General features: G+C 34.2%; 1 protein-coding gene across 11 annotated transcripts in view; it reads right to left on the bottom strand.

Moving 5' to 3' along the window:
• The window catches only part of ATRX (ATRX chromatin remodeler), a 251,968-nt gene that overhangs the window by 50,472 nt on the left and 185,896 nt on the right, over positions 1–15,600 (bottom strand). For all 11 annotated transcript variants that reach the window (XM_067723503.1, XM_067723492.1, XM_067723495.1 and 8 more), the window contains 3 exons: positions 12,137–12,290; positions 9,302–9,408; positions 3,343–3,451 (listed from right to left, as the gene is read on the bottom strand). In XM_067723503.1, the coding sequence (XP_067579604.1) occupies positions 3,343–3,451; positions 9,302–9,408; positions 12,137–12,290 (370 nt within the window). The remainder of the gene's footprint in view (positions 1–3,342; positions 3,452–9,301; positions 9,409–12,136; positions 12,291–15,600) is intronic.

The following is a 15,600-nucleotide window of genomic DNA, read 5'->3' as shown; positions in this document are numbered from 1 at the left end:
GACAGCCACAGGCAAAAAAAAAAGAAAGAAAAAGAAAAGTGAACTCAACCGAAATCTCACATCTTATACAAAAATTAATTTAAAATGCACCTTATACTTAAATATAAAACGTAAAGCCATAAACCTTTTAGAAAATAACATAGGAGAAAATCTTCAGGACCTAGGGCTTAGGGAACAATTCTTAGACTTGACAACAAAAGCATGACTAAAACAAAAACTGACAAACTAGATTTCACCAAAATTAAAAAGTTTTGCTCTGTGAAAGACCTTGTGAAGGAAATGAAAAGACAACCCATAGACTGGGAGAAAATATTTGCAAACCACATATGAAAAATTACTCATACCTAAATTATATAAAGGATTTTCAACATTCAACAATAAAAAAGCAAACAATCCAGTTAGAAAATGGGCAAAAGATGTGAAGAAACATTTCACCAAAGAGCATATACAGATGATAAATAAACACATGAAAAAAATGTTCAAAATAACCAGCCATCAGGGAAATGCAAATTAAGACCACGAGATACCACTACACACCTATGAAAACAGCCAAGATAAAAAACAGTGATAAAATCAAACGTTGGTGAGGATGCAGAGAAACTTGATCTCTCACACTTTACTGAAGGGAAGGTAAAACGGTGCAGCCACTCTGTAAAACAGTTTGGTAGTTTCTTAAAAAATGAAATAATCACTTACCATGTAAACTAGAAATCGCACTCCTGGGCATTTATCCTAGAGAAATGAAAACTTAGGTCCACACAAAACCTGTACACATGTTCATAGCAGCTTTATTTGTAATAGCCAAACCTGGAAATGAACAAAATGCCCTGCAGTAGACATTCAGTTTGTATTATACAAGCTGGTACATCCAATCCATTGAATACGACTATGTAGTAAAAAGGAATGAACTACTGATATACACAACAACTTGAACGAAACTAAAGGGCATTATGCTGAGTGAAAAAGGCCAATCTCAAATGGTCACATATACTATGATATAATTTATATAACAGTCTTGATATGACAATTATAAAGATGGAGAACAAATGAGTTATTGCCAGGAGTTAGGGATTGTGGCAACATTGGTGGTCAGGATGGGTATGACTATAAACGGTCAGAAAGAGAGGAATCTCTGTGGTGATAGAATATTTCTGTACCTTGACTGCAGTCATGCTTACAGGAATCTCTACATATGTGATTTAAAAAAAAATAGATATACACACACATTGAAACAGTGCCAATTTCTTGGTTTTGATATCATAGGTAAGATGTAACCATTAGGAGAAATTAGGTGAAAGGGTCACAGTACCTCTCTATACTGTCTTTGTAAGTTCCTTTGACTCTAAATAAAATAAACTAAAAAAAAAAAGGCCCTGAGACTGTTAAAACTGTTTCCTCGCCACATAAGACAACATTAAGTCACTATCTTAAAACTTATTTTAATGTGTCTTTCTAACTGGTTAACAATGAACAGAATTATATTTATATTCTATTTCTGAACATTACTGAGTCATGAGAAAACAGAAGATAGGTAGAAAAACAGACATAATCTCTCACATTTGTGAATTTAATCTAGACAAGTTTACAGATTTAGCTACTCAAGAGTAACCCCTCAAATCCATGGAGTGTGTGTGTGTGTGTGTGTGTGTGTGTGATATGTGTATGTGTGTGTATATATATATATATATATATATATATATATATATATATACATATATATACACACATACATGATGAATCTGAATCAGAGACACTTTCTGGCATATGTTTAGGAGGCTTAATTTGTTAGTGAAAAAGCCAAGCTGACAGCTCAACATCCACATTTCAATGCTGTTCCCTACTAGTTATCAAATATGACTATTATGGGACAAATCATATGCTATTACGATATTTACAAATTTGGGAAACTGAGCAAGCCAAACGTTTAGATTAAATTTGACAAATTAGACTAGGATAACTCAATAAAATTACTTCTTTACACTCATGCACAAATAATAATTGTTTAAAACATGGTAAACAAAATATAAAAATGTACTTATTCTTTAAAAAGTTATGTAATCATTTTTAAAGTAACTTTACTGTACTCGAACAATCCCTTTGTAAGCTCTCCCAGACTCTACAGATTTTAAATACCTAATAAGAATATACTCCTCCTATGGTCTAACTGGAATTTCCCTAGTTTTAACCCCAGGTGTAGTTCAGGACTCTGTTAGAATTAAAACACGTTTTACACACAAAATATAATACCTTTCATACTTTAGAACATTTAGTAAGTCATATCTTAGCCATCTTTGCATTAAACTAACCCCATCTCTTCATCACTTTCTTAAAGGCAATGCTTTCAACGTGTATGTGTGTGCGCAAATGTTTGTATGTATTATACACATAAATTTTTCTCTTCCAAATGCAGTTCAAGTATGTAATTGCTGATAGTTAAAAGCAACATCACCTATATAACACAACCTCTACCTGCAGTTGTTTAAAGTATATTATTCAAATTATTACAGTAAGTAAAGAGATCAAGAATACCTCGTTAACCTTAAGACACTCTAACAGATGTATCACCAAAGATGATATAAAAATGGCCAATAAGCACATAAAATGATTCTTGACATCAACTAACATTAGGGAAATGCAAATTAAAATCACATGAGATTCCATTACATACCTATTAGAATGGGTAAATTTTTTTATTTTTAAATATGATAATACCAAGGACGCAGAACAACTGAAACCCTCATAACATTGCTGGTGGGAATGCAAAATTGTACAACCACTTTGGAAAACAGTTTGGCAATTTCCTGCAAAGCTAAACATAAATTTACCATATAACCTGGCAATTGCACTCCTGGATTTTCATTTCACTTGGATAAATATCTATGGTCACACAAAACTTATACATGAATGTTTAAAGCACCTTCAATTTTAATTTCAAAACCTGGAAACAATTCCAATGTCTCTCAAATGGAAATGGTTAAACAAGCTACTCATTCACACAACGAATATGTCCATATAATGAAAACAAACCATACATCCATACAATGGACACATCCATACAATGGAATACTACTCAACAATAAAAAGGAGCAAGCTATTGACATATGCAGCAATGTGGATGAATCTCAAATGCATTTTGCCATGTGAAAAAAGTGAGACTGAAAAGGCTACAAATTGTATGATTCCATAAGTGAATTTCCTAAGGGGTGATGAAACCATTTTATATCTTGACTACATCTTGCATTTGTCAAAAATTATAGTAGTAGACACTAAAAAGAGTAAATTTTACTATATGTAGATTTAAAATGATTTTTTAAAAACTATACATTCAGAAATGCTTCCTACCTCACATTAGTTTCATCATTAAATTCTTCAGCCCATTTTTTCCTTGATTGAGCAGTTGTAGAACCATCTAAACGGTAATAGTCTATGTTTCGGAGCCACTTCCCTTCACCTGAAAATTCAACAAGAAAAGAAAAAAGAGACATATATTGTTATCCTAGTACTAAAAGATTTTCTTCCTTGCTTGCCATTTAAAAGCTGGTCATAGGCCTTCCCTGGTGGCACAGTGGTTAAGAATCCACCTGCCAATGCAGGGGACACGGGTTTGAGCCCTGGTCCAGGAAGATCCCACATGCTGCAGAGAAACTAAGCCCGTGCACCACAACTACTGAGCCTGCGCTCCAGAGCCCATGAGCCACAACTCCTGAAGCCTGGGTGCCTAGAGCCCATGCTCTGCAACAAGAGAAGCCACCACAATGAGAAGCCCGTGCACTGCAATAAAGAGTAGCCCCCACTCACTGCAACTAGAGAAAGCCTGCGCACAGCAACAAAGACCCAACACAGCCAAAAATTTTTTAAAAATTAAAAAAAAAAAGTTGGTCATATATAGTCAATTTGCATAGCAAGACAAATTTTTTAAATCAAGGGATAATTCATCATATTACAAATAAATTCACTACAGATTTCCTTCCAACAGATATTGAATAGCAAAGGTACTTTTCAAAAGTATTTCATCTACATGTAAATGTCTGAAAATATTTCCTTGATTAGAATCCTATAAAACTTTCAAAAGTATGATTAAGCTGTATTATGTTCATGAAGCTTTTTAATTAAATCTATAAATGACCAGGTTTCCCACCTTGTTATCAACAAGTTGATACTAAACAGATAAAAACCAGAGACATAGAACACGTTTATTCATTCACTGAACAAATATTTACAGAATGCCTATTTATGTGCCAAAAAATATTCTATGATTTAGCCACAAATATCAGCATATGTTCCTATTTCATGACAATTACATATTTGTGAACATGTATGAACAAGTAAAGAACTGTGATTTTATAAGTTAAACACTGATCAGACATGTCAACATTTGCACAGTGCGGTAAAATTTTACCCAAGCCTGACATTCATACTAAAACACCAATGGATAAAGTACTTATGACACTTTTATATTTTATCATACATAATTTCCATTCTCATTTTTTTTTCATTCTAATTCTTTAACTGCAAACATAATACTATTACTTCCACTCCAAGCAAAATTCATATCATCACACCCTAGAGTCTTAATATAAAACAAGTTGACAACACTGAGATTTATGTCTTTCAGCAAACTTTTTAGTTAAATTCAGTACGTTAGTTTAAAAGATGCTTCTTGGTAGTATGGTCATTTTAGTAATGTTAATTCTTCTGATCCAATGGCCATACTACCCAAAGCAATCTACAGACTTAATGCAATCCCCATCAAAATACTGACATTTTTCACAGAACTAGAATAGATAATTCCTAAAATTCATATGGAACCACAGGACCCCAAATTGCCAAAGCAATCCTGAGAAAAAAAAGAACAAAACTGGAGGTATCACCCTTTCAGACTTCAGACTATACTACAAAGCTACACAGTAATCAAAACAGTGTGGTACTGGCAGAAAAACAGATGCATAGATCAATGGAACAGAATAGAGAGCCCAGAAATAAATCCACATACCTATGGTAAATTAATCTACAACAAGGGAAGCAAGAATATATATGGAGAAAAGTCAGTCTCTTTGGTAAGTGGGGCTGGGAAAACTGGACAGCTACACGTACAATGAGATTAGAACATTTCCTCACACTGTATAAAAAAATCAACTTTAAATGGATTAAAGACCTAAATGTAAGACCTGAAACCATACAACTCCTAGAAGAGAACACAGGCAGAACACTCTTTGACATAAAGTGTAAAAATATTTTCTTGGATCTATTTCCTAAGGCAAAATAAATAAAAGCAAAAATAAACAAATTGTACTTAAACTTAAAAGCTTTTGCACAGCAAAGGAAACCATTGACAAAACGAAAAGAAAACCCACATAATGGGAGAAAATATTAGCAAACAATATGACCAACAAGGGGTTAATATCCAAAATATACACACAGTTCATACAACTAAATATCAACAAACAAACAACAGTATCAAAAAATGGGTGGAAGACCTGAACAGACATTTTTCCAAAGAGGACAAAGAGATGGCTGACATGAAAAGATGTTCAACATAGCTAATTATTAGAGAAATGCATATCAAATTCACAATGAGATATCACCTCTCACCTGCCAGAATGGCTATCATCAAAAAATCTACAAATAACAAATGTTGGCGAGGATGTGAAGAAAAGGAAACCCTTTGTATACTGTTGGTGGGAATGTAAACTGGTGCAACCACTATGGAAAACAGTATGGAGGTTCCTCAAAAAACTAAAAATAGAACCACCATATCATCCAGTGATTCCACTCCTGGGTATATATCAGAATACCTGAAAACACTAATTCAAACACATACATGTACACACATACATGTACACAGCAGTAGTCAAGATATGGAAGCAGCCCAAGTGTCCATCAATGGACAAATGGATAAAGAAGATGTGGCGCGCGCGCACACACACACACACACAGAGGAATATTACTCAGCCATAAGAAAAAGAATGAAATTCTGCCATTTTCAGCAACATGGATGGACCTAGGGAATATTATGCTTAGTGAAATAATTCAGAGAGAGAAAGACAGATACTGTATAATATCACTTATACGTAGAATATAAAAAATAACACATACAAAGGTATATTGCAAAACAGAAAGAGACTCAGAGATATAGAAAACAAACTGGTGGTTACCAGTGGAGAGAAGCAAGAGAGGAGGCGTAAAGGAGGCATAAGGGATTAAAAGATACCAACTACTATGTATAAAATAAATAAGCGACAGGGGTATTGTATAGCACAGGGAATTATAGCCATTATTTTATAAAACTTTTAATGAAGTATAATCTGCAAAAATACTGAATCACTATGCTATACACCTGAAACTAATATAATATTATAAATCAACTATACTTCAATAAAAAAAAATCTACTCCTTTGAGAATTTGGACTAAAACAAACAAACAAAACAGCAAAAGTATGTATGTCTCATCAAGTCAAATTTTGTTTATGTCCTAAGGACTGTAATATCCTACAAGATTCAAATATTAAGGATTTCTGGAATAAATGATCTAGTTTTATTAATGATATTCCTACAAACAGGATGTGTTTCAATTGTTTTCCTTTTAAATAATATTAAAAGTTTAGGGCTTCCCTGGTGGCGCAGTGGTTGAGAGTCCGCCTGCCGACGCAGGGGACGCGGGTTCGTGCCCCAGTCTGGGAGGATCCCACGTGCCGCGGAGCGGCTGGGCCCGTGAGCCATGGCCGCTGAGCCTGCACGTCCGGAGCCTGTGCTCTGCAACGGGAGGGGCCACAGCGGTGAGAGGCCCGCATACCACAAAAAAAAAAAAAAAAGTTTAAAAGTCTTAGGATACATCTTAAAGTATATAAGGATAAATTATTCCTGAAAAAAAATCTAATTAATAAAATAATTAGATTAATAAAAATAAAACCCCCACATGATCATCTCAGTAGACACAAAGAAATCATTTGACAATGTTCAATACACATTCATGATAAGAAAAACACACTCAAAAAACTGGAAATACTGATACAAGGAACTTCCACAACATGATAAATGATATTTATGAAAAAAATACAAATAACACCATACAGAATGGTGAAAGATCAGATGCTTTCCCTCTAAGATTAGGAAAAAGAAAAGGATGTCTGGTTTTGTCACTTTAATTCAACACCATACTAGAGGTTCTAAGGAGGGAAATGGTCAAGAAAAAGAAATAAAAGTAATCCATATTGTAAAGGAAAAAGTAAATTATCTCTATCTGCAGATGACATGATCTTGTATAAGGAAAATCCTTTAAAAATCCACAAAACACTATTTGAACTAATAAATGAGTTATTATGAAAAACTTAATTTATACATTTGCAATGAAGAATCTAAAACTAAAAGAGCACAATTCCATTTACAATACTATCAAAAAGAATAAAATAAATTTAACATAAGAAATGCAAAATGCATACACTGAAAACTATAAAACAACAGTGAAAGAAATTAAAGACCTAAATAAATGGTAAAATATCCCATGTTCATAGATCAGAAGACTTAACATTGTTAAGAAGGCAATACTTCCTAAAATGGACTACAGATTCAGTGCAATCACTATCAGAATCCAAGCTGACTTCTTGGTAAAATTTACAAGCTAATTCTAGAATTCATATGGAATTGCAAGGGACCCAGAATAGCCAAAAAAATCTTGAAGAGGAACAAAGTAGGAGGACGCACACTTTCAAAACTTATGTTCAAAGTAAAGGTAATCAAGACTGCTACTAGCATGAGGAATGACATACAGATCAATGGAATAAAACTCAGAGTCAAGAAATAAACCTGTCTCTTTGGTCAACTAATTTTTAGCAAGGGTACCATGAACAGTGAATGGGGAAAGAACAGTCTTCTCAACTGGTAGACTGAAGTTGGACCTTTACCTCATACTAAATGTAAAAATTAACTCAAAATGCATGAAAGAACTAACTGTAAGAGCTAAAACTATATAATTCTTTGAAGGAAACATAGGGGTAAATAGTCATAGACTTGGATTTGGCAATGGTTTCTTAGATATAACACTAAAGGCATAAGTAACAAAAGAAAAAAAAATAAAATTGGACTTCATCAAACTGAAAACCTTTTCCGCATCAAAGAATACTACCAAGAGAATGAAAAGAATGAGAAAATATTTATAAGGCATGTATCTGATAAGGGCCTGGTATGCAGAAAAAGTTTTAATTAAAAATAATTTTTTTAAGTTTTTCAACTCAATAACAAAAAGACAAACGGGCAAAGGACCTGAATAAACATTTTTCCAAAGATATACAAATGGCCATGAAAAAATGGTCAACATTATTAGTCATTAGAGAAATACAAATCAAAATCAAAATGAGATACCATTTCACACCCACTAGGATGGCTATAATTCAACAACAACAACAACAACAACAAAAACAAGTGTTGGTAAAGATGTGGGGAAATCAGAAACCTTGAACACTACTTCTTGAGAATGTAAAATAGTGCAACCAGTGTAGAAAAGACTTTGGTGGATCCTCAATACATTAAACTTAGAATTGCCATATGGCCCAATAATTCCATTCCTAACTAAATATTCAAAAGAATTAAAAACAGATGTTTAAAGAAATGAAAACTTGTATATGAATGTTCATAGCAGCACTATTCACAATAGCCAAAAGGAGAAAACAACTCAAATATCTATGAATTAATGAATAATCAAAATGTGGGTATTATCCATGAAATGGAATATTATTAGGCCACAAAAAGGAATACAGCACTGACACTTGCTACAACTTGGATGAACCTTAAAAACATGCTATGCGAATGAAGCCAGTCACAAAAGACCACATATTATATGACTCTATTTATAGGAAAGATCCAGAATAGGTCAATCATACAAACAAAGTAGATTAGTGATTGCTTAGGGGTAAAGAGGTAGAAAGGGGGTTAGCAGAGCGACAGCTAAAGGGTACAGGGTTTCTTTGGTGTTGATTAATATGTTTGAAAATTGACTATGGTGATAGTTACACAACTCTGAAAATGTACTAAAAACCATTGAATTGTACACTTTAAATGGGTAAACTGAACGATATGTGAATCATAACTCAATAACGCTGTTTAAAAAAAACAGCGAAAAAAATTTTGCTACAACTGCAGCAACAAACACCACATTTATATGGATAAGGACAAAAAGAAAGGACAGAAAAAATAGATATATTAGGGTTGTGGGTCTGGGTAATATTGTTTTCTTCTATTGTTAAAATGTGTATACGATATGTTTAAATGAATGTTTTTAAAATTATGATATACAAATGTAACTCACCCTTATAAATAAGAGGTTTATCTTTATCTTCTGTCTTCTCCCTACTAGCCAATTCAAGAAAATCTTCAATCAGGTCCAGAGATATGAGAGACTGGCTGAAAACAAGGCTAAAAAGACAAGTTAGTATTCATGGATTAGAAGATTCACAAACAACATGATTCTAATCTAAACCTCAGTAAATATCCAAAAGAATTAAAAATTAGAAATTTGTAGAAATTAAAAAGCTGATTCTAAAGTTTATATGGGTATGCCAAGCACACAGAGTAGCCAAAACAATTTTGAAAGGAAAAAAGTTGGAGGCCTAACTCTACATGATTTCAACACAAAGCTAGTGTAATCAAAATAGTGTAGTACTGAGGAGACCAACACAAATCAGTGGAACAGAATATAGTCCCGATATAAAGCTACACTATAGTTAATTGGTTTGTGACAAATAGGCAAAAGCAATTCAATGGAAAAAATTAGTATTTTTAACAATGGTCTTGGCAAAATTGGATATTCATATGCTAAAAAAATGAATTTCCGCCTAAGCTTCAGCTGCACAAATAGGGAATAGAAGAATCTGATTTGACAAAAGTTCTTCTTAAAAAAAAAAGTCTTAGTTGACCACAAGTCAATATGAACCAATAGTGTTATTTGGATGTTGGAAAACTGCTCCATCAGACTGCAGGAATGGAAAGATAGGGTCCAGAATAAACAAGAACCAGCGTCACTATAATTCTGTGTTAATAAAAATTCAGCTGAAGTGTTTGTGACCATATTTTGAGATAAGTGCTAAAAAGATGAAGTATATTCAAGACCATGTCAGGACTGAAATTATGCCATATAAAGAACAGATAAAACAACTGAGAAGAAAAAGCTAAAAGTGACAAGAGATAAACCCACCATTATCTGAAGAGACAATTGAAATAGTAGTAGTGATGTCTGCAACCTACTTTGAAAGGCATCAGGAAAATAAGATGGATGATGGATAGATATGTAATAAATGAAGTATGATAAAATATAGAATATAGTATAGATTCTAGGAGACAGGTATATAGGTATTCACTCTAAAAATTCTTTCTACTTTTTGTTATGTTTGAAAATTTCCATAATGAAATGCTGGACAAATAAAGAATAGTGGTAATCACAATTCCAGAAATGCAGTTTTATAGTCTTAACGTTGATAACACCTATCAGTTGGGTTAATAACTAAAAATGATCATTATAACAGTATTTTTAAAAAGCAGTAGATATATTCTATTTTAGACCAGGGGGGAAAGAGCTATAGGAAGAGTATAAACTAAAGATAAGGATCCATTTTCTAACACTTTGAAGTATTCAACTATAGGGAGCCTTCTGAGATGCAAAATATTCTACCCAGGGGAGATCAGGAGAACATTCATGATGAACATGGTAGAAGAGATTCTTGAACTGGTTAGGAAATTAAAAGACTACTAAAATTTCCCCTACACTCATAAAATTCTTGTATGGTATCCAATAAAAATTAACTTTGAACTACAGAAGTTAATAGATAAAAAAGCATAAGCATGTCTAGAGCATTAATCTCTCTTGGTCTTTCAGGAACTCTGAGCTCAAATATCCACTTTCTACTTGACATCTCTCACGGACATCTAATAGGCCTTGGAAACTTAACAAAGCCAGAGCAGGACTCCTTACTACCTCTAATAAACTTACTTCTCCCTTAATCTTCTCCATTTTAGTGAATAACACCATAATCTACCAGTCACTTAGGGGGAAAGCCTGAGGGTCATCTTTGACTACTCTCTCCTTCTTACTGCCCTGCATTAAATCTACCAAGTACTGTTGTTTCTACTCCAAAACATACCCTTCATCTCCACTACTACTACTCCATTCCAAGCCAACATCACCCCTTATCTGAACTACTTGTTTCTGTATAAGTGGCAATATGTAACAAAAATAACTTACAGTGAGTACTTATTAGATGCCAGGTGAAGGAGTTAATTAAAAAGAAATAAAACAGTTTGTGTCTTCAAACAACTCACTATCCAGCGAAAAGACACAAGTACATCAGAATGTGTTAAGTGTAGAGTAGAGGTATAATAAAAGGTGGTATGAAAATATAACAGAGCTACCTCTTTCCAGGAAAGTTAAAGAAACTAAATTTGACATTTTTTTAAGATAGAAGATTGTTTTATTTTAGCCTTATGTTAAAGTGCTTAAATTTTTTAACAAAAAAAATGGTTATATTAAAAGCATTATATTTTTAAAATATTTTATGACCAGAACTTGGGATCTTATAAAAGCCTAAACAGCAGGTCTGGTTCAAAACTTTAAAAGTATGTTTTTTAAATAATAAAATGAAGGATAAGATTGGGGGTTGGAATCCAGGGAAGGGAAAGGGGGCACAAATGCTAGAAGTAAAATAAACAGGAACAAAAAACAAAGGAGAAATAATAAAGAGAGTAGTCAAAGAGGTGAAATAAAGTCTGAGAGGTGTCCACTAGATTTGGAAATTAGAAGGTCATTAAGTGACTTTAGGGGGGAAAACTCAGTAAAGTAATAGGGTAGAAGCCACACCGCATGGATTGAAAAATGATTCTGAAAGTGATGAAATACAAACATCAACTAGAGACTTGGCTCAAGGAAATAAGTTCAAGATACTATAGCCAGAAGGGGAAAACAGCACTGAAGAAATAACCAGAATATGTACTCAGAAACAGTGACTAAGAAGGAAGATAGCTGTCACTACACTAACCATGAAATTACATCTTTAGAAAAGAAGAAAACAAAATAGATTGCTTTAAATAAATTGTTTAAACAATAAAAATGTTATCAAAATGTTCATATAATAAAAATAGGAAGAGAACTTACACTTTATCCCCAATTTCCTCTGCCATTCGAAGAATTTCAAAGAGAAGTACCATTTTTCCAGAATGCTCTAAAACCTCAGCATCAGCATCTGTAACAAAATCTTTGTACCAGTCTGGAGCTGGGCTGCTTGGATTAGAAGAGGAAGTAGCTTTACCTAAACAAAATAAATGAAACATAAATAAGTAGGCAAATAAGGGAAGAAGCTGAAAGACTCCAGAGAGGGATTAAGACAGAGATTAAGAGAAAGACATATAGACCAACCAACCCAGGGAGAGAGTGAGAAAGAAAGAGATTGGTAAGGATGTGGGAGATGGGTGCAATACACACACACACACACACACACACACACACACACACACACACACACACACACACACACACAGAAGGAGAGAGAGAAAAAAGACAACCCTAGGAGAGAAAGAGCTCTATACTCTGAGAGAAAGACACAAGATGGGGGAGGTAAGGTAGAGGGGACCCTGGAAGAGGGAGGTAAAGAGACAGAGAATCAGAAAGACACACAAAGGCACATATAAACATACACATATGTACACAGAGGAAGAAAGACATGGGGGAGGGGCACCAAGTGAGACAGTAAGCAAGAGACAGACCCTGAGAAAGTGCAAGTATGAGAAACAGAACGTGGGGGCAGGAGGGCTCAGAAAGACAGAGACCCAAAGAGATGAAGCCCCTCAGGTCCTGAGACAGTATAACCCCCAAAGCATACCCCAAGAGATAGGGACCAGGAGAGAAAGACCTAGAGACCCAAAGAGAGAGGAAGAGAGGAAAAGAAGAAGGGAAGGGAGTCTGACTCACGTAGAGATCAAGGGAGAAAAGATCTTAGGGGCCGGCAACATTTCACTGTGCTACTAGAATTCTGGAAAACTCAAACAAGGATTGATCCCAGCATCACCATATCATGTTAAATCATTTTGCTCTTACGTTCCCCACAAACTTTGATTATAAAAGGTGTAAACAGATTGCCAACAGACACATGAAAGAATGCTCAACATCATTAATCATTAGAGAAATGCAAATCAAAACTACAATGAGGTATTATCTCACACCGGTTGGAATGGCCATCAAAAAATCTACAAAAAATAAATGCTGGAGAGGGTGTGGAGAAAAGGGAACCCTCTTGCACTGTTGGTGGGAATGTAAATTGATACAGCCACTATGGAGAACAGTTTGGATGCTCCTTAAAAAACTAAAAACAGAACTACCATACGACCCAGCAATCCCACTACGGGGCATATACCCTGAGAAAACCATAATTCAAAATAGCCAGGACATGGAAGCAACCTAAGTGTCCATCAACAGATGAATGGATAAAGAAGATGTGGCACATATATACAATGGAATATTACTCAGCCATAAAAAGGAACAAAACTGAGTTATTTGTAGTGAGGTGGATGGACCTAGAGACTGTCATACAGAGTGAAGTAAGAAAGAAAAACAAATACTGTATGCTAACACATATATATGGAATATAAAAAAAATGGTCATGAAGAACCTAGGGGCAAGATGGGAATAAAGATGCAGACCTACTAGAGAATGGACTTGAGGGTATGGGGAGGGGGAAGGGTAAGCTGGGACAAAGTGAGAGAGTGCCATGGACATATATACACTACCAAACGTAAAACAGATAGCTAGTGCGAAGCAGCCATATAGCACAGGAAGATCAGCTCGGTGTTTTGTAACCACCTAGAGGGGTGGGATAGGGAGGATGGGAGGGAGAGAGATGCAAGAGGGAAGAGATATGGGGACATATGTATATGTATAACTGATTCACTTTGTTATAAAGCAGAAACTAACACACCATTGTAAAGCAATTATACTCCAATAAAGATGTTAAAAAAAAAGGTAAGAAGAGAATAACAAAATAATCTATGAAAGATATAAACAGTTCAGTTTAAAATAAGGAATGTACAGGTTTAACCTGTTTCTGTATCTTCTCTCAATTGCCTTTTAATGCAAAGTACTTTAAATTTTTATATATTTTGTTATAAAATATTTTACATATTCAGAAAAGTATATAGAATATAAAGAACAGCAGTGTTCCCATATCCCATCTTCATCAAATTTTAAAACGTGTTAAATCTACTTCTGATGCAACTGAAGCCTAATATGTGACCCTAACCAATACTGTTCTCTTCTTTCTCCCCTTCTTTTGGAAAAGTAATAAAATCCTAAACTTTATATTTACTATTTATGTTGTTTTTACATTTTCACTACATTTGTATTAGTAAACTGTAATTATGTATCATGTTTTTAAACTGTATGTAAATGGTACCATACTGTTTGTACAATTTTACAACCTACTTTTTCACTGAATGGAGTTTTTCATTTTCCACTCAAAGTGAGACTTATTCAATAATTCTAACTGCCATATAGTATTCCACTGCATGAATATACCATAATTTATTAGTTCTCCTATTCATAGACATTTAGATTATTTCTCATTTTTGGCTACTGTGAAATAACTGCAATGAAGACTCAGTGTTGTATTTTTCTAGAATGTTGTCTACTTCATCTAAGTTTAAAATTTTCTGTTATAAAATTATGCTCATGACTCATATCATATTAAACATACCTACTTTATATTCTTATCAAATAGTTCTAATACCTGTGGTTCTTGACAATCTGATCATGTTGTTTGTTTTAACTTTGTCAGGTTGACTGATAACTTATTTTGTTGCTAACTTTTCCTAATGTTGATTGCTTCTTTAGGTACTCTATAACTTTTTCTTGTCATTTCACTTTCAATGTAGCTGTAATATGAGAGAATCCTCGGTAGCCTGGGTTGACATCATACAACTCCACAGTGATTCTGCATCTGCTTCTGTCAGATGCTCCAGGGGATCACCAACCCAGAATTACTTTTGAGGTTAGTATTTCAGCTTGAGATTTTTAGACTATGTAAATAATGTAAATTCAAACCATAAACCATGTGAGAGAAAGCCCATGATTATGAATCCAAGAAAACTATTTTTGAAACCCACAGCCCAGGGTGACACAGATAAGCTTCCTTGTCATCTCCTTATCATCTCCCTGGATTGATGGGAAAATTTTTTTCTATCCTATTCTTCTATGGAGTATGTACCTATGTTAAACAGATTCAGCTTAAATCTGAGTTCTAAGAACTCTCCACCTTATAGAGCGCTCAAGGCCTTGAATCTTACCCCTGAGTAGGTGAAAACCAAAGCTGCTACTCTCAAGACTAGCCTATCCCTAGAGCTTCCATAGCATACTTTCTTGAACTTACTGTTTATCGGTTCCTTCTTTTTAGGCTGGGTCCTGGTGATTTCCATTACTTTTACAGAGCTCATTATGCATTTGTATTTAAACCACAATAAACTATTGCCTAAATGTACCACATATTTTCACGATTCCATGCCTTTCCTTGAATGTCTTATATTACGTTCTCCCCCTCTTTTCTTGACCAACTTCCAGGCATATTTTACTAT

The sequence above is a fragment of the Pseudorca crassidens genome, chromosome X, assembly GCF_039906515.1.
Source record: "Pseudorca crassidens isolate mPseCra1 chromosome X, mPseCra1.hap1, whole genome shotgun sequence".
In the NCBI taxonomy this organism is placed as follows: domain Eukaryota; kingdom Metazoa; phylum Chordata; class Mammalia; order Artiodactyla; family Delphinidae; genus Pseudorca; species Pseudorca crassidens.
The sequence above is the reverse complement of the archived record's forward strand: the minus strand, read 5'-3'. Positions and strand labels throughout refer to the sequence as shown.